The following is a 23818-nucleotide window of genomic DNA, read 5'->3' on the forward strand; positions in this document are numbered from 1 at the left end:
ATACCCAGCAGCCCTGGAGAGCTTCCTACCCCACCCTGTCCCTTGAGGCACACATTGGCTGGCCTGACACCTGATCTTCAGAGCCACACAGTGCAACTGCAGACCACACATTCCTGAAATGAGCCACCGCTCCAGAACCCGAGCCCTGCCAGGCAACTCACTCACAGCAGGCGGAAGACTCCATGTTCTTCTCTTTGCAGCAGCATTTGAAACACTTCTTCACCACCATGTAGAAGTAAGCGAAGACGACGAAGGGGAAGGGGATGTTGAGGCGGTTGCAGTACTCCTGCACCAGGAAGTAGCGCTGGAACTTCCAGACCTGATCGTTGTTCTCCTGCACCGTGCCCACCGTGTAGCTGCCAGGGGGGAGGGAAGACACAGCTTAGCCATCTGCACTGTCCCTCACCCCATTGGCCTCTGGTGGTAACACGACTGGGCAGCCAGTCATGTGGTGGCCTAGGCCAGGCAGGTGGGAGGCGTCCATGTTGATACTGCAGCCAGGACAATTTGGTGCAAGCCACCCGCAGACCTCATTGGGGATCTAGCTTTGGTTCTCTCCTCTTTTTTTTTTTTTTTTTTTTTTTTTTTTTTTTTTTTTTTTGGTTTTGATCGCACAAGAAAAATGTCCAGTGAACTTCAAAATGATCGATTTATAAACCTTTCAATGATAACCTTTGCTCATCAATCTGTTATTGTGCTAGTTACAAAGAAGCCACGGAAGTTGATTCCTTCAGGAATATTTTATCACCATTATGTGCCTAATTGAAACAATCTGGAGAAAGTTTGTTAGCCTTTCTCAAGAGCCTCGGACAAAACGCCAAAATGGCTGCCCCAAGGATGCCCACCCCTCATGCCTAGGGAAGTCTGGGGAACAAGCTTTGGCAGAAGGAGAGAAGGCCTCTAGGAAGAGCTGTCACCAGGGACTGTCATCTGGTAGCTGCACAGATTCCAGTTACAGACATACACAGTTACATTTGGAAAGGAATGTTGAGGATCTGCCCTGTGGTGTGTCCAGAAGGGCAGAGCTGACTCTCTGAATGGCAGATGAAGGAACACTAGCCCACTCGAGCACGCGGCTCTGGCAGGCCTTGCCCTTCTCCCCAGCTCCCTCTGCCTTGCTAAAGGTCATTTCCCTTATTTGGTCAATCTTTCCTTATGAGGCTGACTACCAAGATCCAGCAATCAAAATCCCCCTTTGGTTCACCTTATTAAGATGTCTAATTAAAATTAAACACCTCATCTTAATGCGGGCCTCCCCTTGTACCTCTATAAGCTGCCATTTCCTATGTGCCATGTCTGTTTCCCCATTATCCCCAGAAAATTCTTTGCCTTCCAGGACAAATACTGCTTCTCCCTCTCCCTGTTCCCTTCCCCTTCTCTCTCATCCTCTATCTCCTGTCTTTGTCCCTTATTCCTGTCCTCTGTCCCTCTGGGGCAAATAAATCTCCTTTGTGCTGAGAACTTGGTCTTGGGGATCGTGAGTAGATCCTTTTCCCTTCAGTGAACATGAGGAAATTAACAGATGAGCAATTTCTGGAAACCAAGATTAGAAAGAGCTGTCTCTCTCCACCCAAGGAGCCACACTGTCTCGTTGACTATGAGCATTACAAGCCAATTGGTTGGCGGTGCGCAGCTCTCTCCACTGAGAACAAGGTGGCCGCTTATGAGTCCATCCACAGTTTAGAAACTTCATACAAGCATTTCATATGAGCAAGTCAGCTCGGGATCATGTGTCTTTGGGTATATTGCATACTACTTTGGGTGAGGTGGAGTTCAACAGCTGCATTGTGGGAACTAAGCAGGCAAGAATTCACACACTTGATAAGGCGTCAGAAAGCTGGATGGAACTCTCTGTCAGACACCACAGAGTTACAGGAGCTGTGAGCACCGTGAAATACACAACATGACAGCCCAGAAGAATCTGAAAGGCACAGTTTGGAAAAGGAAAAAAGGAAAACATTTCCAAAAAAAAAAAAAAAAAAGTCTCTTAGTGGAGACACGGACTCTCAATTTTCTAACCAGAAATATGTTTTCCCATTTCTTTGAATTTTGCTGAGCACCAAGAAACTCACTTTGATCTCTGTTTCTTTCCGCATGTTGAACTCAGCAATGGCAGGACAATGATGGGTAGAGGGTGTAGCGACTAATTACCAGCCTGCAATGCTTTTTGTTTAACATAAAAGTTATTTTAAAGGAGCCTTAAAAAGTTTCATCATTTTGACCCAGAGACTTCACTCCTGGGAGTTCAAGCTAGGGACAAGGAGGTAGAAAAAAAAACTACACAGAAATAGACGCGCACATGACTCCTCATACGCTGTAGGGAGAGACACCTGTGCCCCTTACCTACGAGAAAAGAACAACCTGCACATGCAACACCGAGAGCACACCTGGGTACGGATGATGAGCGTGATTTCATTATGCAGCCACTGAGATCAGGTTTATACATAATTTTTCTGCCTTGGAAAAATTGTCTATGTTAAGTGGAAACAACAGGGCTCAAACTCATACTTTCGGGACAGTCTCCCCACATAAATCATGACTCCGGGGAGAAGTGGCATCTCCAGTCTCCCAGCTGGGCTCGGTCCTCCTGACCTTCCACTTCCCAAGCATCACATAACAAGTTTGAGTGCTGCACATAATTATTACAATGTCAATTTTGCGTTCTACCCGTAACTCTTTATAGTAATGACCTTCAAACTCTCAAAACACCCAGGCTATAAAATAGAAAACACTTTTCAATACACCACGAGCCGGTCTACTGATCTATTTGGGCTCTCCTATAGTGAGCACCTCCAGCTCACTGTGTAGTTGAGGATGATCTTGAACTTTTCATCCTCCTGCTTCCATCTCTCAGGGCTTGATTGCTGGCATAAGCCACAAACACCTGGCTTATGTGATGCTTCAGATCCAACATAGAGCTTCATACCTGCTAGGCAAGCACTCTACCGTCTGGGCTCCATCCCCAGTTCCTATAGGATGCTGTTCTAGGCAGCCTATTTATGCTGATTAATTTAATATGTAAATAACTCTAAGTCCTATGATAAACAGATTGGGAAACTGAGGCACAGAAAGAGCCAGCAAATTGAAGCTTTGAAGGTGGGGTTTGTCCTAGCAATCTATCCCCAGGTCTATCCTGCATCAGTTGAGCAAAATGTGTGGTGTTACGATAGCTCTCCTTTGTTTCCAAGGGGTTTAATTGCATGACTTGTCACTTTGGGTTAACTATGAAGTGGTTGACAATTTGGGAAGTGTGCATTTTGAGCACAATGAAGCCTCTGAAGATTAGAAACCCACGCTTATTGACTACCCGCATGCATAAGCTCCCCGAGGCACGCCAGCGGCTGCCCGGCTGATCCTTTCATCTATGTTTCAGAGTAGAAGTTTTAGGTACAAAGCAAACAGGACTGTGGCTCCAGAAGACAGATCTAATAGCTCGCCTGGCATTCCTTCCCAAAGTAGGTCAGGTTGCTGGGAGGCTAATGCTCTGCCTGCTGTCATTATCATCTTCCCTGGTCCTCAACTGCCTCTGCTCTCTACAAAGAACACCGGCCTCATCTGCCAGTGGCTCAGATCTACAGAAGCACCCCGGATTAGTGACACTCGGTCTAAGAACCTGCCGGAAGTCATAGCCCTCTGCCTTCTGCCAGAACAGCCATCTTTATTCTAGCCATTGGCTCTAAGAGCACCTCACGATTTCACGCAGCCATTCCCAAATGGATCCCGATTGCTCCAAACTCAAAAACCAAAACAAAAGCCACTGCATCCACTTTGAGGCATCAAATGTAGATTTTGGATGTTTCCTACAAAAGACACTGCTATGTCTGGATGGAGGGAGGAGCTTTACAATGCTCGCGGCAAGTGAAGAAACACAAGGGCCTCCCTTCGCCCTCACTCTGGGAGCTCTAGGGATGAGATTTGTGCCGTGGCTGAACTGGCCATTCAGACTCAATGAAGCATGTTTTATGTTCTGCAGATCACGTAGGGCAGGAACTGACAGAATGAAGCCATTTGCAACCCTTTGCTTGTTTCTGCACAGCCTGAGAAAGACTGGGAAGAGCAGAGAAGTCCAGGCCGGGACAAGCCATTGGGAATCACTTTTTCTTTGCGTCCATTTGGCCCAAGCCCTTCTGGGGAAGCACTGCAATCCCTACTTGTGAGGTAGGCAGGAGAGTTTGCCAATCACAACTTTGCCTTTGAGCTAGCATTCTCCACCTCAAGAAGCCTGTGCATCTCTGTTTCGTTTCTTCCTCTGGAGAACCGGATGTCAAGGCCCTTCCTGTCAGAACAGCAATTTCTTCTGCGCCTCGTGGCAGATAAACCCTGGGAACCACACTTCTGATAAATTATGAGAACCCGCGTTTACCTGTCATGAGGGAGCTAGATGAGCACCTAAAAGCCGAGGTCTACCTTCCCTGGATAGCAGCAGCCTCTAGATTTTTTTCTTTTTCTTTTACGTCCACTCCAGACTCAGTCAAATCAACATGGGAATCCTCCATGGAAGGCTGCTAACTGAGGATGGCATCAAATTGCTTTACCAAGATAATAATTTTGTGTTATTTACATATATTCGTGTGTGTGTGTGTGTGTGTGTGTGTGTGTGTGTGTGTAAAACATAGGCCAAGTTCAGGTGTTCCTTCAGAACTGTCAATTTTTCATTCTGTTACTATAGTAACTTAGACTGACCTGCAATTCAAGAACTCACAAGGTTGGCTGAGTAGCCAGGCCCTGAGATCTGCATGTCTCTGCCTCTCCAGCACCAGGAATGACAGTGTATTGCCATGTCTGGCTTTTACTGAAGGTCACGGACCTTGAACTCAGGTCTTCAGACTTGCACAGCAGGCACTGTTACCAGTTGAGTTACCACCACGGCTCTCTGATTTTTTTTTATAGTCTTTAGAAGTTAGTTTTAATATCTGTAGAGAAGTTCTATTCTGCAAAGGCAGGCCTTCTACGGCTGATGTGTGAAAATGGCTCTCAGTGACACAAGCATCAGAGTGGCTTGGGGCTAGCCTCAGTTGCACCATCTCAGACAATGCTCAACATCTTCCAGGCCATCACTGGTCAATGGCATCTTCCTCAAGAGACCCTAAAACTGTCCCCTCCTCACCACTTCTCCGATACCCTGTTAGGAAGGTATTGTCCCTGTCAATATCTCAGTGGGCTGGAGGTGGGTACTGGCAGTGGAAGTTATCTCATAGGACCAATGATACCCTCTGTGGAGTAGGGCAGGAGAGAGGAGGAAGCAGAAGCCCCTTGGAGGGAGAAACTCGCTGAGATTGGAGATGTTGCCAGCCTTCGGCAGATGTTTGGAGCTCAGAGGGCCTTGTGCACAGATGAAATCCAGACGTACATTAAAGGGGCGATATGCCATGACCACAGAGCAGAGGATGGTGGGATGCTAACAATATTGCTATAATCCATCGTTTGCATGATGCATCATAACGCCAGATCAAAAGGGAAGTCTTTCAATACTTACAGGAGAGCCTTCTGGAACACAGAACATCTTTTTCTGGTTAGAAAGGGAGACAGAGAAGAAGGAGCTGACATGACAGATAAGGAGCTGAGGAGGAGGAGGGAACCACCATCCACGAGGTAATAAAAAGAAGGGAGACGGTTAACAAAGGAGACTTGTTCCACATGAATAAATGACTCTTTAAAAGCCTTTCTATATAGCAAAAAGTAGTCACTGAAATAAAAATCATAGGAAAAAAACCCAGGAAACATTTGCTCACACCCCTAAATGGCTGAAATAACCAAGAGCCTGCAAGGCCCAGGCAAACAGAACCACGGAGTTTACTGACAGCTACAGATACTTGAACACTTTGAATACGAGGCTGATTCTGGGGATTACGAATCCAGTTTCTCCTCAATAATTCCACAAAGAGTCACAAGAATTTTTTTTCTCAAAAGAAGAAAGAAGAAACTCACAAGATGAGTGCTGGGCTCCTTCGTACAATTAAATATGCACGAAAAGCTAGGGGGAGATTTGAGTAAGAATAATGAGGGGAGGACTTATGCAACAGATGTTTTAATGACTTAAAAAATCTTCAGTAATGAAAACCATTTGGTAGTAAAAACCAAAATAGAAAGAGTGATCAAATCAGAATGCACAGTCTGAAGAAAATTATAAAAACTGGATGTGAAAACAACAGCAGGTTTTAGAATCCAAATAGACTTCTCAGCTAGATTCCTTTCTCAAAGATTTATTTTTATTCTAAGTGTATGTGTGTGAGCGTGCTTGAGTTTATGTGCACCATGTATGTGCAGGATCCCACAGTGGCCAGAAGAGGGCCTTGGAGTCCCCAGACCTGGCGCTAAACACAGGTGTGAGCCACCATGTGGGGGATGGGAACTAAAACCTGGTTCTCTGCAAAAGCAGTGAACACGCTGGTGCTGAGCCTTCTCTCTGGCCCTCAGCTAGACTTTCACCCAACAAGCAGCTCCTTCGGTGTGTCACAGAGGACTAACGGCCCCTCCTTCCCAAGCCGACCAGTAATGTCTAATCAGAATTGTTTCGTTCCTAGAGACAGCCCTGGCTCATGGGCTCTGTGTCTGCCCAGCATGTATGTTGACATGTTTGCTGTATCCTATCCCCTTTCATCCATATGTTTCAAAACAACTAGAAGATTTGGATGGAGAGAGGGCTCAGTGCTTATGAGCAAATACTGCCCTTAGAGAGGATCCACGACCGCTTCTCATCATCCACATTAGGTAGCCCGTATCACTGCTTGTGACTCCAGATCCAGGGGATTAGATACTCTCTTCTGGCCTCTGTGGGTACCTCCACTCACGTACACATACCGTTCCCCTGACCACACACATACCAGACATATGCACATAGACATTATTTAAAATAAAATAAAGAGGAGGCTCCAAGCTTCCAGCACAAAGAGATGATGGTGGTCTGAGGAGAAGGAGACGCTACTTATCATTCAATCATTACTCACTGAGCATGTGCATTCCAACATCACACCATGAGAAGAAACAGGCACAGTGCTATGTGCCGGTCTGGACCAGAATAACATCCATTAAGCAACTGAATTGCCATTCAGTTGAAATAACGTAACGGTAGCTCTTTGCACTGTTTTTAAGATTGAAGACATTTTGTAAGAGGGATGGGAAAGAATGAAGAGGGTTTTGGAATAGGTCATAGAAGATCTGATTAGATGCACTGACAAAATAAAAGACAATAATTGTAATAATCATGACGTGGGAGATGTGGGGAGGAGCAAGCACAGAACTGACAACCCATGGGAGAGACACCAGTGATTCCATTTACCTGCCTTTCAATCAATGATTCAGTTTAGTACGACACTGCCATAGAGCAATGCAGCCTAGACTGAATCAAACACAGGACTTGAAATCCTCCTGCCTCAGCCTCCCAAGTAGCTGGACTTCCAGGACTGTCCTGCCAGGCCTGATGGCTACTTCCTATTTTATTATAATATGTGCCACCGTGGCAAAAATTTCTTCCACTTACAGCAGGCACTTGACCTGGCCCCGCCTCTTCCCTGTGACGTCACTGGGAGGCTGCACCCCCGCAATGGCTGGTAATGAAGTGACGGGGCCCATACAAGGCACTTGGAAGGCAAAGCTCCATAAATATGTGTTGTTATCATTACAGTTACCTGTTGTCTTTTTAAAATTTAAACTCTGTTTCCATAGCTTCCCTTAGACCACTGCTGTCACACCAAACTTTCCATTTGTGCCGCCGGGGGAGCACTCTTTTCTGTCTGCTTTTCTACACGGTGGTAGCACGTGTGCAGTGTCCTAGGGTGTAAGAACATGACTCCTAGAAGCTGCCCAAATGTGCACGGTCAGTGAGTCCTTGTCAGAGCTGGCTGCCTTCCTCGGGGCCTGGCACCTGTACGTGTCTGCGTCATTTCCTGAGTCATTCCCTTCCAGCCTCTGGGACAGATGACTTCTGTGCAGACGAATCACACATTCGTTAGTGCCTCTCGCTTTTCTGTGGACTACCATCTAGCCAGCCCCCAGTACTGCAAAACCATCCCCCAGGATGCACCTAACAAGGTCACTGGTGTGGGTACATACGCTTTTCACTAAATACTATGATGTGGCTTCACACAGGCGTGACATCCTGGGGCCACCTGCTCAGGGAGCAATCTCCAGACAGCTTAGCAGTCATTAGAAATGGCATGTAAGAAAGGGACTCAGAACACAGCAGAGCCTCAATGCCCTCAAACTCATAGCCAGGGGTCACTGAGAGGAGGTGAAGACCCAGGAGAAGGTGACAAGGGACATCACACTGAAGTCCTGAGTGAGGTGACAGCTGGGTGGGGTGCAATGACTCCTCCGGGAAGACGCTGATGTAAGCTGAACACGCACGGCCATGAACACAGGAGCAGGTCTCCATGACCTGGATGTCTTTAGCAGGAAAGTTCCAGCACAGCTCTAATTCCCTCATTTCCTAACCACAGCGCAGATGCCAGATAGTAAAGATGAGGGCCTTCCATGCCAGCAGCTGCCACGACAGCTCATAACACAAAGATCCGAGACCTCCAGCCACTCCATGCTGTGGCACTGGCTGCTGCTGGACCTTGTTCTGACCACTGTGGTCTGACAGGAAGCAAGCTGAGGGAGGGAAGATTCACTCTGACTCATGGTTTCAAGGAACACAGTCCAGCTCATCATAGTAGAGAAGGCACAGCAGTGTGAACAGCTGGAACTGCTGGGTGACTTGCTCACATTTCAGAGGACCAAAAAAAGGGCAAAGGTGGAAATAAGGGTATGAGGGAGAATAAAAAACTGGCACCAGAAGCAGAGTTGAGGCTTGACCCCAAACACTCACTTCTTTTCGCCAGACCTTACTTACTAAATTGTCCTGCAGGTTCCCCAAACAGCTCCACCCTCTGGGGACCGAGTGTCCAAACACGTGTGCTTGTGGAGGACAGCTTACATTTGAACCACAACTTCTGCCGATTTGCCTGGTGGTCAGTTTCCCCAGAGCTGCCCAGTGTTACACATGCTCATACCAGCGGGCACACTGTATGCAATCTTGGAAACACTGCAGGCGACAGGACAGTTTCTGAGACTTGGTTATCAAGTGTGGTGCCGTTAATTCAGTGTCGGCTCTTTGGCTCCGGATGTCATTCTTAGCATGTGGTTGCTTAGGCAACATGACTTCGACATCTCCTAACCTCTGATTTTCTTTTCACGAGAAATCTGCATAGAGATAAGTGTTCCTAATTGATCTGTCTCCTACATCACAATGATTTGGAAGCTTTAGCCAATAGCCACTCGACCATTTCCCACCTTTCAGAGGATCCAAAGGCCTGCATTAAAATGGTTATGAAAACAGTTATGCCTCTTCTAGAATCTTCTGAAGATTCTACCCTGGGTATCTTTACACTAAGAATCATAGGGAACATTATTCTTGAAAGAAAGAAATTGACTCGGGTTGTGACAGGAACACTTGGTGTCCCTTGAAGACTAGCTAGCCTCAGAACCAACATTCAGAAAGATACCGCACCGTAACTGGCCATCAGAACCAGAACAACAATCCGTGTATCATGGATTCATCCCATCGTTCATTGCCATCCTAAGGCAAACCTTAAATTACAACAGCTATATGGGTTGTGACCAGACACGTAAGTTGTGGAACCATTAGGCAGGTTATATACCAATTGAGGCACAACAGAATTATCAGTTCCCTTTTTTCCAGATGCCACTCCAAGTATCTCTCGTGCTTCTGAGAAACTCTATGAAAGTGAGGAACTTATCACAGCTAAATAATATGGGGCTTGGACAAAACGAAGCTCTTGCAAACCCGTGGAAGCAAGCCTGTGTGTGAGGCCCCATGAGCAGCTTGGCAAGTGTTGCCCAGTAGAAGCTAAAACCAAACTGTGCCACAAGTAACCTCTGACAGCTACACCTTTCCAAGTTCATGATGAATGGCGCTCCTGGGACCTTTAACTTTCGGATTATACGTCCGAGGTGTCACTGGTTGCTGGGTATTGGTTTGTGTAAGTTTGTCTGACTTAGAAAACATACACCAGGAACCTTGGGGGTGATTTGCGCTGCAGCTATCGTGCTAACGCAGTCAACTTGCCTGGATTTGGAATCGCCTAGGAGACACATCTCTAGCGGTGTCAATGAGCATGCTTACAGAGAGGTTTAATGGGAAGAAGGCCCACTCTGAACACAGGTATCACCAGTTCATGCGTTGGGGTATTTGGCAGAATACAAAGGAAGATGAGTAGCAGACACATTGTGACTGCCTGCCTCCCAACCCCACTCCTGTGACTTCCCACCACAATAGGTTGGACCCTCACACCATAAGCCAAAACAAGCCCATCCACCCTCTCATTGCCTGTGTTAGGCGTTTTGTCACAGCAACAAGAACAGTCGTTGGTTCAGTTGCTCTCGGGGATGATGCGATGCTAAGCATTGCCTAGATTTAAAGGAGTTGGTCACATTGTTTCTTTATGGTGTCAAATCAGTCAAAGAACGGTCTATAGAGCACTCTGTTCTTTTTTATAATATGGTCCCTTTAAGGTCCCCAAACACCAAAGACCACCAGGCTCCCAACGGCCTCTACTCTCCGCTCCTCAAGGTAGACATTACCTCTGCCCACACTCGTCCTGCCTGCCTGGCTTAGGCACAGCCCATAGCGGAAGTCCCTGAATGTGTGACACGGACATACCCAAACATGGCGACCAGGAGGTTGACAAGCAGGATGTTGGTGGAGAGCATGTAGACGCACACCAGAGGGATGGTGATCCACTCAGGGAAGCGCGGCAGGCTGTTCTCATCCATCTCCACACACAGTGGCTTGGACTCATTGCCCGAGAAGGTGCAGTGGGAAAAATCATATGTGGTACCTGTGGGCACAGAACCAGGAGGCCAGTGAGGTCCCTCTGGAGAAGCAAGGATGGCGGCAGGCCGGGAGATGTGGGATCAGAATCATCTGATGTCTTAGGAACAATCTTCAGAGCCTCATGCCCACCAGACAGCTTACTGAGCAGCCACTGGGAAATCGTGACTTCTTTAAGACCAAAATCAAAAAAAAAAAAAAAAAAAGGTGTCAACTTGACACAGACTGAAGTCATCTGAGGGAGTCTCAATTGAGGGGTGGCCAAGGTCAGTATGGTCATGTCTATGAGAGACTGTCTTGATGTGGGAAGGCCCGGTCCACTCTGACAAGTCCCATCTCTAGGCAGCTGGAAGAAGAGAAGATGTACAACCTAGGAAGAATGAGAAGGCTAGCTAAGCATTAACCAGTGAGAGAGCTAGCAAGTAGCATCCCTCTGTGGGCCCTGCCTGCAGGTTCCTGCCTCAAGCTCCTGCCCTGACTTCCCTCCATGATGAATTATGAAGCAGAAGCACCGCCTTGGGTCAGCATGTCTTATCGCAGCAACAGAAACTAGAATAGGAAGTATGGCCATGTTTTGTGGTCCAAGAAGCATCCAACCTCCTCAGTTCTTCAGTCGGTTTAAAGATTCAACCTGCACAAAGTCCCAAAAGAAGGAATTGGATCACCCAGAAACAGCTTCCCACAGAGAAACCATCTCTGAAATGAGCAGAAGGATGAGTGAGCGACAGCCATGTGACTAAATGGGAAGGGACAGGTACCCAAAGCAGTGGCAAACAAGCTAAGGTAAGTGAGACAGAGGCCTGGGAGAGGAAACTTGGCAAGGCTGCGTTGCTGGCTCACCATGCTCATAATGAAAGCCATGGCACTGTTAGAGGATGGTAAGAGAAGCAATTCTTTACCAAAGGGCTGCTCTGACTGCCACACATCAAAAAGATCCAGAGGACACAGGAGAGCTTGACTAGATGCCAGAGCACGGGGGAATCAGAACATTCTGCATGGGGGCGCTGTGGGATCGTGAAATCAACTAAACCGGCTGAGCACTAACATCTAGGAGCAGTGTCAGAGCAGGTTTGTGATGCCATTTGGAGCCACCTAAGAGATGTGACTCTGGGCATGTTCATGAAGGTGTTTCCAGAGACTTCAACCCTCAGCATGGGCAGCTTTTTCCCATGGGCTGGGGTCCTGGACTGAATAAAAAGGAGGAAGTGAGCTGAGCATGAGGAGTCACCTCTCTCTCTCTCTCTCTGTCTCTCTCTGTCTCTCTCTGTCTCTCTCTCTGTCTCTCTCTCTCTCTCTCCCTCCCTCCTTCCCTCCTTCCCTTTCCCCTTTCTCTCTTCTTCCCTCTCTCTCCCTCTTTCTCTCTTCTCCTCTCTCCCCCGTTTCCTGACTATGATGTGATGAGACAAGCCACCTCACTCTCCTGCCACCACGCTTCCCCTGCCATGATGACTGTGTACCATTAAACTATAAGTCAAGATAACCCTTTTCTTCCTTACATTGTTTCTGTTGGGTATTTTGTCACAGTGACAAGAGATGGTAGCACAGGTCTGTTAAGGACGTCAACGACCTGACATATCACGGGAAGGGGATATAGCTCAGTAGTGGAACACCTCCCTAGTTAGTATAGCAGAAGAACGGAATGTCACAAAAGGGCTCTGACATGCACCACTGTGGTCTTGGTGGGAAAGAGACCAGCATGGACCTTAGAGGAAGGCCTGCTCTGCCAGGAAGGTCAGGACCTTTTCTTTGAACTAGCCAGTATGGGTCTGTGTGAGTTCAGAGAAGACTACAGACTCTAGTTCTGAGGAGAAGCACCTGCCAGAGCCCCGTCCTCAGCCCTGACCGCAGGGGCACACTGTGTAGGAAGGTGTCTCTGTGCCAGATAGCCACTGACAGAACTCAGAGACTGAAATGTGCACACAGCGCACACGCCTGCCCTGGCCTGTCCCCTAAGTGCTGTTCCTCGGTAGAACCCAACCCAGCAGCACTAGGAGCTCTCCTCCAGACAAATGGTGTCACTTTGCCAACTAGAGAGTCCCAAGAGCCTTTCCACCCCTGCGTGGAAGAAACTTGCTTCTCACAGTCCAAAGAGGCTTCCACTGAGGAATGGAGACCTATAGGAGAAACCAGAGGGACTGAGAAAGGTCACCAGCCAGGTCCAGCCCTGGCTCAAGGAAACAAAACAGTCCATCAATGCAGTTCAAGCTGGCAGGGTGGGAGATGACAAGTCGGGGCTACTGTCAGCATCAGGAAACCCCTCCACACAGTCCACCCAAAACACAAATTTGCGTATGCCCCATACCTGACATTTACAGTCTGAGTGTGGGCACAATAAAGCCACCATGCCTACGTCAGCCTCATCCCATCTTCTGAGCAGTGGGCTAAGGATGAAAGCTCCAACCCAAGGTCCTAATGTCAATGTTCCATGTGCTCTTTAGGACTAAATGGAAACCTGGACACTGTGACATACAGGGAGGAACAGTCGACAACACTCCTGTCTGAATCCGCAAGGACTGTCCCGCTCTACCCTGGGAACTGAGAAATGCCACAATTTTTAAAAACGTGAGCGTTCGGGCTCGGTGGGTAGAATGCTTGCCTATCATGCATGAAGTCCTGGGTTCAATCCCCAGCACAGCACTAACCAGGCATGGTACACATCTGCAATTTCAGTGGGGTGGGGGGGGGGGAGGAAGGATCAGGAATTCAAGGTCATCCTGGGCTACGAAGGGAATTCAAAGACACCATGGGCTAAGGACCTTGTCTCAAAAAGTACTAAGAAATAAAAAGAATTAAAGATTTCCATGAGAACAAGGTAAGATCTTATTCAGGAGCAAAGAGAAGAGGTGAAATGGTCATGAATGGGTCCAGGATGTCACCCCCAGCTCCACCTCTGTCCATGCAGGGCCTGGCTTACCATCCACGTCACTGGGCACCTGGCCAAACATGGCCAGGTAGGGCTCATAGATGACAGAGCGGAAGATCCACCTCCAGCGCTGTTCATTCAGTCTAAGGATCCCCTGCCTGGCCACACCAAAGGCCACCATCCACACAGCAAAGAGAAACAGGAAGAAGAACACGTCGATCAGCTGCCAAGGGAGGAGATCAGAACAGTCAGCACTGTGCTCGTAGTGGCTGGTTATGAAGCCTAGCCATTCCCAGTCAGCCACAGAGACCGGCAGACGGAAGTTCTAGGACCCAGAAAATTTAAGTTATCAAATTTTCTGGCCATTTATTAATTTATCTTATACCAATTGATTGAGTTAACTCTTGGGGTTAAGACCAGGGCCTTGTATATGCTCTATCACGGGGCTGCATCCCCAACCCTTAGCCACTAACCTAAAAATAAAACACCATCACCTTTGGGTCTGGAGATGTTTCCCAAATGAAACCCAAGTCCTGCACTATTGCTTGCTGATCTCCAAACAGCTCGGATTCAGTGCTTTGAGAATGAAGGCCCAGCTCAAACACAAAAGGGCCTGTGCTTTGGAGGAGCTGGCTCCAGCCACACCTGGCAGCATTTGCATTCATTTTCAACCCCCAAATTGTTTTTGCAGAATTACTTCTTCGGAAAACAAAAGCAGCCCTTGTGAGATGGGAACAATTTACTTTTTCTCCCGCTGTGTTTTGCACACACAGCTTGACGTCATGGTGACTGGATGCCTCTGAGGTGCTTCGAGTTAAAAACCGCACACTCCGCCTCAGCATTGGAAAGGGATGTCCACATGAGCTCATCCAGTGGCCCATCTGATTTCCAGACAGAACCAGCCTCGGGAAGCAGCATCCCCAGCCTGCCATGTTCTCCCGTTGTGTATGTCAAACAAGCCTTTCTCCCACATGGGTATTATAGGATGTGGAATTTAGGATCCCATCATCCCTAGGCGTCTAGCTTACCATTTATCTCTAGGGAAAGATGTTTCCCTCCTTGAACTAGAACAACCTATCTATAAAAACGGTAAAAATGGCATAAAGCCCCTCTACTTATATACTCTGAGTGAGCTGTTCAGACTCCAAGGAAGCGTGATGCAAAGTGGAGACTGTCAGGAAACCCCAATGGCTTTCCAGCAGTGCTACACATCGATACTGTTGGTTCCTTGGAGCTCTCTTTCCTAAAATCTCCCCCGAGAGAGTGGCCTCTGGTAAAAAACAGTTTAAAAAAATGCCACTGTGAACAAGCTCCGCCCGCCAGCCATGGACTCCAAGGCAGGTAAGAGATGGATAGCCACTGGTGCTGCTGGCTCTTACCATTCGTTGTAGCATTATAATCTTGGGTCCTAAGTTCCTGCTAACAGTGAAGATGTGGATAAGCCTTAGAGTGAATATAATGTAATCTAGACAGAAAATGACTCTCCCGGAGTACAAAGAGCTTTTATTAGAAGAGTGGAGCCTGTGGAGAGAAAAAGAGAATTAGTGTTACGTGGCACAATGTCTCAAAGTTTACTGTGGTGTGTCATGTGTGTGGTGTGTTGTGTGTCACGTGTGTGGTGTGTCACATGTGTATGGTGTGTCGTGTGTGTGGTATGTCATGTGCGTGTGCACATCGGGTGTCTCACTCTGTTGCTTTCTGTCATGGTTTTTGAGACAGGCTCTCACAGGGAACCTGGAACTCATTGTTTGGGACAATGAGCTCCCAGACCTGCCAATATTGCCCAGCCCTGGTTCCAGTTACAGGTGGGTACTGACATTCTCAGCTTTTATGCCGGTTCTGTGGGTCTGAACACAGTCCTCACACTTGAATGGCAGGCACGATGCTGACTGAGCCATCTCTCCAGCTCAGTTTAGGGCCTTTGATCATCATTTGAGATTTAGCTGTCTTCTCCTGCACCCTAGCTGTGAGGCTGGAGGGATACACTGATACCTGGGTGACTGCAGGACCAGTGTGCTGGCCAAAGTCACAAGCACCATAAACTAAGTGGGCAAAAATAAGTCAACATTAGAAGACGCTCAACATCCCCAGGACCCTTTCCTTGGATTCTAATTGTGGCCTCCAAAGCCTATTTGAAAAACAAAAGGAAAATTATAAAGACCCCGGGATGGGGAGGAAGAAGCAATTTATGTTGGCCAACTTGTGTCTCCACAGGACAGGAGCAACAGCCTGTTGTGATCACCTCTGGTGGGGCTTGTCCAAGATTTTTTTTCTCCATCTTTTGTGCCAAAATGCCTGAAGGTAGGAAGGGGGAAGAAACCACTCACCGGAACACGATCCCTGCTATGAAGTAAAAGAGCCCCAGGGTGTCCATGACGTTCCACAGGTCAGTGAAATAATTCACTCCGTTCATGTACCACTGTGACAAGAGAGGGCAGACAAAAGAATGGGCATCTGGGACACCAGGCTTGCAGACCCGTGAATATCCACGCAGCTTCTCCCTGGCACTCTGGAGGCTGTTGGTGTCAAGAACGCCACTTCCAGAACCTCATGTTCCCAGGACACCAGAGAGCTACCTGCTCTCTTACACAAGTACAGCTCTCGGAGCCAAGGAAAGGTGTGTTCTCTTCTCTCAAACAAAGTCACAGAGAATGAGTGTGACCTGTGAGGGAAAACACGAACCGGCCAGGTGACCACGAACAGCAGTGTAGACTGCGCACTGCAGTTACGGAGTGTCTTCCCAACTCTCGTGGATTTCTGTGTTTCTTGTAAAAAACATAATAGAGCACACACAGTAGAACAGCTTGATTAGTGAAACCTTTTTAAAACGGGTGCATGGAGGATAGATTATTAATTGGACTGTACAAAGTAGATGTGAAGAACTCCAACCTAGCTGTGTAACCCTTCCATTTGCCTACCTATTCAGAATCTGGCTACTAGGGGCCTGAGAACCAGACCTCAGGGACAGCTCAAACAGGGAACAGTGGATTCAGTGAGGTGTGGTACTGATTCCCATAAAAGATGAATGCTTGTGTGTTCCTATGAACTCATCCATCTGGGTCTATCTGGGACTTGGATATCCTATTTGCTACTTGCCCGTCCTGGTGCCCATCCTGGGAGTGAAGGGTTTCTAGGATCCACCAATAACCCCCAAGCTGAAATGCCGAGTGAGGCAGGATACACCACTTGAGTGCACAAAGGAGGGGAACATTACCAGATCACAACGGAATGATGAATTCCCCCATGACTGCACAGCCTGGGTCAGACCATGTTCCACTGTAGGGAGACTGGTTCAAGGTTAGGACCCTGGGAGGACACAGGAGCATCCATTTGTCGGTGCAATGCTGACCCTCAGGGTACCAACAGCCATTGGCTACTCCGTGCCTGCTAAGATGAGAGTGGCTGGCACCAGCCCTGCCCACCTGTTCTCCTTGTCGTCCCTGCTGGTAGGCTGGTACATGCTGATCCATACTGCCCCAGCCCTTCCTCGCCTGAGGGACTCCAGAAGCCTGACCCATATTACAGGAATGATAGCTACATGAACCCTGGGCCACTAGAATACCACTACAGGGAGAAAAGGTTTCCGGTAAGTGCAAGGCTAAGTTGCGTTCATGAAATACCAGAATGTGTTCATCATCTCCTTCGTGCTGTGATGGCTTCAGAACTAGAGGAACTTTCAGAGAAGGTGGGGTGGAGCTTACCACCTTTTAATCAAATATCCACCGCACTGCTTAGCTCTGCTAGGAGTGAGTTAACTGTGTGTGCACTGTTGGCTGTCTAGGTTAGAAATCCCCAATTAGTGTGAGCACCCGACATCACTCGTCACCGGAGAGTAGTGGGTGTCTGAGGCCCAGATACAATCTAAAGCAATGTCCTGTTGAGGGGGACTTCCCTAACAACTGTGACTCTTGTCTGATAAGACTGCACAGGTCTGCAGACCTCTTGAAGAAAACCAACCTGGTTTAGGGATCCAAAGACAAGGCTCAGCAGAAAGGAAGGGAAACAGCGCCCTCTAGTGACAAACTGCTCAAAGAGAAAACTTTACAGCAGTAATCTGGCTCCTGTTTTATCAACCATTCAAAAAAAAAAAAGCCCACCTGGGTTTCTCTGCTCAAAGGGGAGAGAGGACTGGGCCCCCTCTGTATAGATAACTCTTCCTCTCTGGCTTCATCAGCCATGACCAGGTGATCATCAGGAGTGACTTAGGTGCACCCTGCGTGTCCCTTCGCAACACAACAGTCTCAGCGACAAGAAGATACTGGCTCTGGCTTCAGAGATGCACAGCAAATTAAAGTCTAAATGGACCACTCCCACTGGATGCTGTTCTGGGCACCACTGGAGCATGTGTAAGGACCTGGGGCACTCAGGGGACTCACTGATGGGGTCAGTATAAGAGAAGACACCTTGATTCATGCTTCTGCTTCTCTCAGTAGGAAAGGCACCCAAAGAAAGGGCAGAACTAAGAAGCCAAATTACTACACATCACTTACAATCTATTTGAAACTCTCCCTTGCCCTTTAATTCTCTGTCCCTCTTTCTCTCTCCCCACCCAAACCTCATGACTTAATTCCCTATTCGCCATAAGTCAACTGAATCTCTAACCCTGGAAGCTCTTCTTTAACTGCTGATTTCCACACAGAACCCCTCAGCCCCTCTCTGCTGGTGACACAGCAGAAGCCAGAAGGGAACCAGGGAGTAAAGGCTGGCCACAGAGACAGAGTCCACATGGAAGGGCTGTGGGCCGAGAGACACCCACAGACTGAAGTCCTCAACCCTCTACCTGGGAATGTGACCTTGTCTGGAAATCAGGTCACTGCAGATGGGACTGGACAGGTCAAGATGGAATCCTGATCCAACATGACTGCTGTCCCCAGGAAGAGGAGAAATTAGGACACACCTGCACATATGGGGGGAGCACCATATGGACATGACGCCAGGGGTCAAAGGGTCACATGCATGAGGCACAGAATGGCAAAGACAGCCAGAAAACTTCCAGAAGCCAGGGGATAGGACAGAACTGTTTCCTTCATAGTACTAAGTGGGACCACCTGTCCTATACCCTCATCTTGGGGTCTTTAGCCCTCCAGAACTATAGGCAGTACACTGCTACCCAATCCATCTTGTGTGCCTTGGGGCTTTCTTCCTCCACCTCCCCATCGCTTACCAACTAGTCAAGAAGACAGGTACACATGGGCACCAGTGTCAGGACCCCTCCCAGCTCCCACACCCATAATCACTAATTGATCAAGACATAGCCACGCTGAGAATATATAAACAAGCCCCCAGAATCCCTCACAACCCAGGAGTCCTGGAGAAGGCACATAAAGATCTATCTGAGAGAGTTGGCATGGGAATGTAAGTCAACATAGTGTTCTTAGACTAGTCAGGGCCCTACCAGGGCAAGAACAGCATTGCTGCCTTCAAATCTCTTCCACCACCAGGTCTTCTGCTTTGAAAACTGTCAGTACCCCACAAGCTGTATACCTAGCATATGCTTGCTCCATGGAATGAATTTTAACCTTAGGGTTCGGGTCCAGAAGAGACAACAGAATGACAGCAGAATCTGAGAGAACTTTCTGAGACCTGTTTTCATCGTGGGTCAGGACATTGCCACCTTCACCGTTAGCATGATTTTCTTCAACATCTGCTACCTCAGTAAGTCCCTGCTCCTTGGGGCCTGGGGTCATTTGGATTCAGTGGTGGAACAAGGATCCCAAAATGTGCACATCCCAAGAAACTGCACGCGTGGACCATAAAGAACCCACAGAGATTATGGCAAGACTTGACTGCTAGGCATTAGGATGCTCAAGATGGACAGGCCCCCAGGTTCCCAGTTATTCAGCAAGCTGTCTCATGGTGGTAGCGAAGATGAGCACACAGAAGGTTCCTGATGATGGAAGAACTCAGGCCAAGGTCTCTCAACCACGCCCCTCCTCTGTCCTTCCTTATTTCTGTTGCTCTGATAAAACATTCTAACCAAAAGCAATTGGGGGGGGGGGGATATGTTTGACTTATACTTCCAGGTCACACTCCATTGCTGAGGAAAACTAAGGCAGGGGGGCAGGAACATGGAGGAACATTGCTTCTTCATAAGCTCACACCCAGCTGGCTTTCTTATATAGCCCAGGTCCACCTGCCTAGGGATAGTGCTGCCCACAGTGGGCTGGGATCTCCTACATCAATTAGCTATCAAGACAGTCCTCCCACAGACATATTCACCTGCCAATCTTATCTAGATGGTTCCTTGGCTGAGGCTCCCTTCAGATAGCCGTAAGCCGTGTCAAGCTGGCAATCAAAACTAAGTAAAGCACCTTCGCTGGCTGAGCCATGCCTATCAGTTAGCGCTAGTTCGGGACATAGCATGAATTCAATGCTAAGAGATCTCACTGCGGTGCTCAGAATTTGAAAATCACCTCCAGGTCCATAGACTGTCACCCAGGAAGAATTTATTTGCAGCTTTCGTGAGTTGCCTGGGTGGACTTTCGATGCTGTAGCTGCCTTTGAGTCAGTTACTCTCTCATCAGTTACCCCAGTAAGCTCACCGGTTCCTTACACTGGACTCGTGGAATCATCTCTTCGGTGTGTTGTCAGTATCTTATCTGGAGTGAGCAGATATTTAGTCACATCTCCCTGGGGAGAGCGACGCAACACTTGCCTACCTGCCTCACTTCATCACAGAAGAGGACGAACACCAGGGCATAGAGGATCAGCTCGGGCGTGTGTGGCACTGAGTGGAAGTCCATGAGCAGCACGTAGGCAAACAGCAGGAGGAAGGCAATGTAGAAGACCACGTTCCAGGAGAAGACCACGAAGGGTGAGGTGAAGAAGGCCACGTAGTACCAGAGCAGCTTCTTGTGCTTGTCAATGGGCTTCTTCCTGGACCAAGCCAGAGGTGGGGCAGAGTCACCATCCACACACACTCACACATACTGATACACGTAACATACACACGTTCTCTCACACACTCACATTCATATACACCGATACAGTCACTCACACACACACACACACACACACACACACACACCACAGACAAGAACAAACAGGGAAAACTGGATCAAAATGCTGACCCAGGTAAAACTCAACCTTTGTTTTCGTTCGTTTGTTTTGTTTTTGTTTCTTTTTTAGTTGATCAGAGAATCTAAATTCAGCCTCAGATACTGAAGATGATCCCAGGCCCACCTGCTTGAAATCCAGCCCAGAAAAATCCAGGGAAGATGCCAGACCATGCACACAGATGCCATAATGGATGTTCTAAGTTCTAGGCTTACACCCATTTGAATAAATGCTCAAGCACACACACACACACACACACACACACACACACACACCCCACACGGATGCTTACACACACGATTAGATGCCCCAGTCCACACCTGAATGACACAAGGCCACAGCCCACCAGGGGGATGACAAATAGGCACAGGATGATCTTCCAGTTCTTTGTGTCTCGGGAAATCTCTCCATACCATTGCTTAGAAAGAAAATTCTAGAGGGAAACAGAAACAGAGAACACAGTCCTTGTTGATTTAAGTATAGGAGGGACAGGACACAGTCCCCATCCCTGCATATTCCAGAAATATTTACCCCTATATTAACGTCTTTAATTTTTAAATTTTATCTGGATCCTAAGACGTGAAGAAGCAACTTAAAATTCTGTTTGATTTTCAAGTCTGTTTTCTAAATTCAATTCTATGGCCTTTAAAAGAGAGTTGTCACATGAGTGAAACTCACTAAGCCTATGAATTTTTAACGACTATGATGCTTATTTGTGTAAGCTTAAACAAGTATGAGTCCTCGGTGACTGCTAAGTTCAAAGCCAGGGCCAACGCAGTCTGTAGAGTCCCCGGAGATTCCTGGCTGGAGGCAGATGGATGCTTTTATTCTGAAGCTGAAAGGAAGCTGGGAAAGGAAAGACTGATAGAGTCGAGGTGGTATGCATGGAGACACATTCCCCTGACCACTGTGCCAGCCCCTGAAGGTGGGGCAGGAAGGGCTTCCATGATGGTGGAGACTGAAAATATCATATTGAAACATCATATTGCCACAAAAGATAGGTGGGGGGGATAAGGGACCTGACCACATCAAAGAATCCCACAGCCAGAAAAACAAAACAAGCCAACCAGGCGGGGCCTAGCACATAGAGGGCAGAGCGAAGGAAAACTGGGGCCCACTCATTGCCACTAAGAGGGCTGGGAATGCTGTGCTGTGGCCACAGTTCTACATCTGCTCTCCTACTGGGTAGAGGACAAGGACTTCTCTTGTGCTCCCTGCCATGTCCTCTTGGGGTTACTCCACAGATATGTGCTTGGCTGAGGAGGGGCCAAGCTAGACCCCAGAAAGAGCACAAGCAAGCAGCACACTGCAGTTGTAAATGCCCCGAGACATGCAGCGGGCTCTATAGGGGACCCAGAAGTTCCCAAGAGCTCCAAGGGCCACCTTCCTTCTGAACACATCATGTCTGCTTCTTCCTTCCCCAGCTCATTGCCTGCTAATCACCTCCAGCTCACCTCCAGAGCAAACCACTTCACTGAAAGCCTTGTCTGTCTGTCTGTCTGTCTCTTTACTGGCCACCCGGGATAACGCGAAGTCTGAGGACAGAGGCAATCCACAGAGGATTAAATCCCGGTGCCACTACTTCCTAGCAAGCATGGTAAACGTTCCAGGACCTCTCTGAGCCCTTAGTCCTCAAAATAAAATGAATTACGCCCACCTCCACAAGCATGATGCAGATGAAACATGTTACAGGTATGGTTCTCCCTCCTATCCCTGCCTGATCAGACCTACAGTGTTCCAGGGCAACTGTGGGTGCAGTTAAGCTGCTGCCTGCTTAACTTGCCTCAGGACCAGCCCCGCCCGTCTCATGATCTCTCCATCACTCGTGATGACCGCAGTGGCAGCAGCTGACACGGCCCACCTTCCCTTCCACACAGAATTTCACGGCATCACCATAGCAACTCTCTGACAACTGCAGCTGCTGCTGTTTGGCTAAGAACTCCCCCACAGGCTCTCGAGTCTGGCTGGTGGGGTGGGCCATGGAGGGCGGGCCTTGTAGAGTTACCGCCTAAGCCAGTGTCCAGTTCCTTTGTCTGTCCTCTAATCCACGGAAGTGCAGCATCAGCACTATGATCTCTGCTGCACTGGGTTGGAACTGTGAGCCCAGATATTTCTGTCTTGGTTTAAGTTGCCTCTGTCATGCATTCTGTCACAGAGAAATACTAACATGCATGACTATGCCTGTTTCACGGATAGAAACTGGGATCTATCATCTCACATCCGCTTTAGTGGACTGAGACCCAGGCAGGGAGACCCAGAGACGGCTCATCATTACAATGCTGTACCATTTGCTTTGTGGAAGCCCAAAGAATTCTCCCTCTTTGCCATGTGTCTTAGCTTCATTTCTGTTGCTGTGATTAAAAAAATAAAAATAAAACAAACAACAAAAAAAAACTGAGAAAAAGCACCTTTGGGAGGACAGGGTTTATTTTAGTGCACAATCCCACATGACAGTCTATCGTTTTGGGGAACTTGAGGCTCAATCACAACCACAATCAAAAGCAGAGAGAAATTAATGTGAACTTAATATTCTCCTAGATTTCTTTATTCTTCTAAGGTCCAGGATCAAAAATAGGGAATAGTACCACCCATAGTGGGCAGGGTCTTCCCACATCAACTAAGGCAATCAAGGCAACACCCCCCCACACACACACAGATACACCCACTGACCAACCTATCTAGACAATGCCTCCCTGAGACTCTTTCTGGATGATTCTACAGTATGTCAAGCTGACAATTAAAGCTAGACACCACACTGTGATTTGGGTCTTAGATAATTTCCGAAGGTCCATCCCTAAAGGCATCGTTTTCAATGTGACTCTTGGGAAGGTGGTTCAATCTTTAAGAGGATGGGACCCAGGGGAATGTCTTAGGCTACTGAGGGTTACACCCTCGAAGAGACTTTGGTTCCTCCTCTGCCCCTCACCTCTTTGCTTCCTAGCTGCCATGAGGTGAGTGTCTACCTCTACCACAGCTCTGGCCATAATGCCCCATCTCATCATGTATTCAGAAGCAATGGGCACAGCCAAGCACGAACTAAAACCTTCAAACCTTGTAAACCCAAG

The 23818-nt window shown here is 48.0% G+C and overlaps 1 protein-coding gene across 1 annotated transcript in view; it reads right to left on the minus strand.

Annotated features, from left to right (window-relative positions):
• Nucleotides 1–23818, minus strand: part of Trpm8 (transient receptor potential cation channel subfamily M member 8) — a 68066-nt gene that overhangs the window by 15991 nt on the left and 28257 nt on the right. The window contains exons 14-20 of the mRNA XM_042055622.1: nucleotides 21074–21186; nucleotides 20357–20573; nucleotides 16025–16116; nucleotides 15077–15218; nucleotides 13749–13920; nucleotides 10664–10841; nucleotides 166–356 (exon numbers count right to left, since the gene is read on the minus strand). Coding sequence (XP_041911556.1) covers nucleotides 166–356; nucleotides 10664–10841; nucleotides 13749–13920; nucleotides 15077–15218; nucleotides 16025–16116; nucleotides 20357–20573; nucleotides 21074–21186 — 1105 coding nt within the window. The remainder of the gene's footprint in view (nucleotides 1–165; nucleotides 357–10663; nucleotides 10842–13748; nucleotides 13921–15076; nucleotides 15219–16024; nucleotides 16117–20356; nucleotides 20574–21073; nucleotides 21187–23818) is intronic.

The sequence above is a fragment of the Arvicola amphibius genome, chromosome 8, assembly GCF_903992535.2.
Source record: "Arvicola amphibius chromosome 8, mArvAmp1.2, whole genome shotgun sequence".
NCBI classification, from domain to species: Eukaryota; Metazoa; Chordata; class Mammalia; order Rodentia; family Cricetidae; genus Arvicola; species Arvicola amphibius.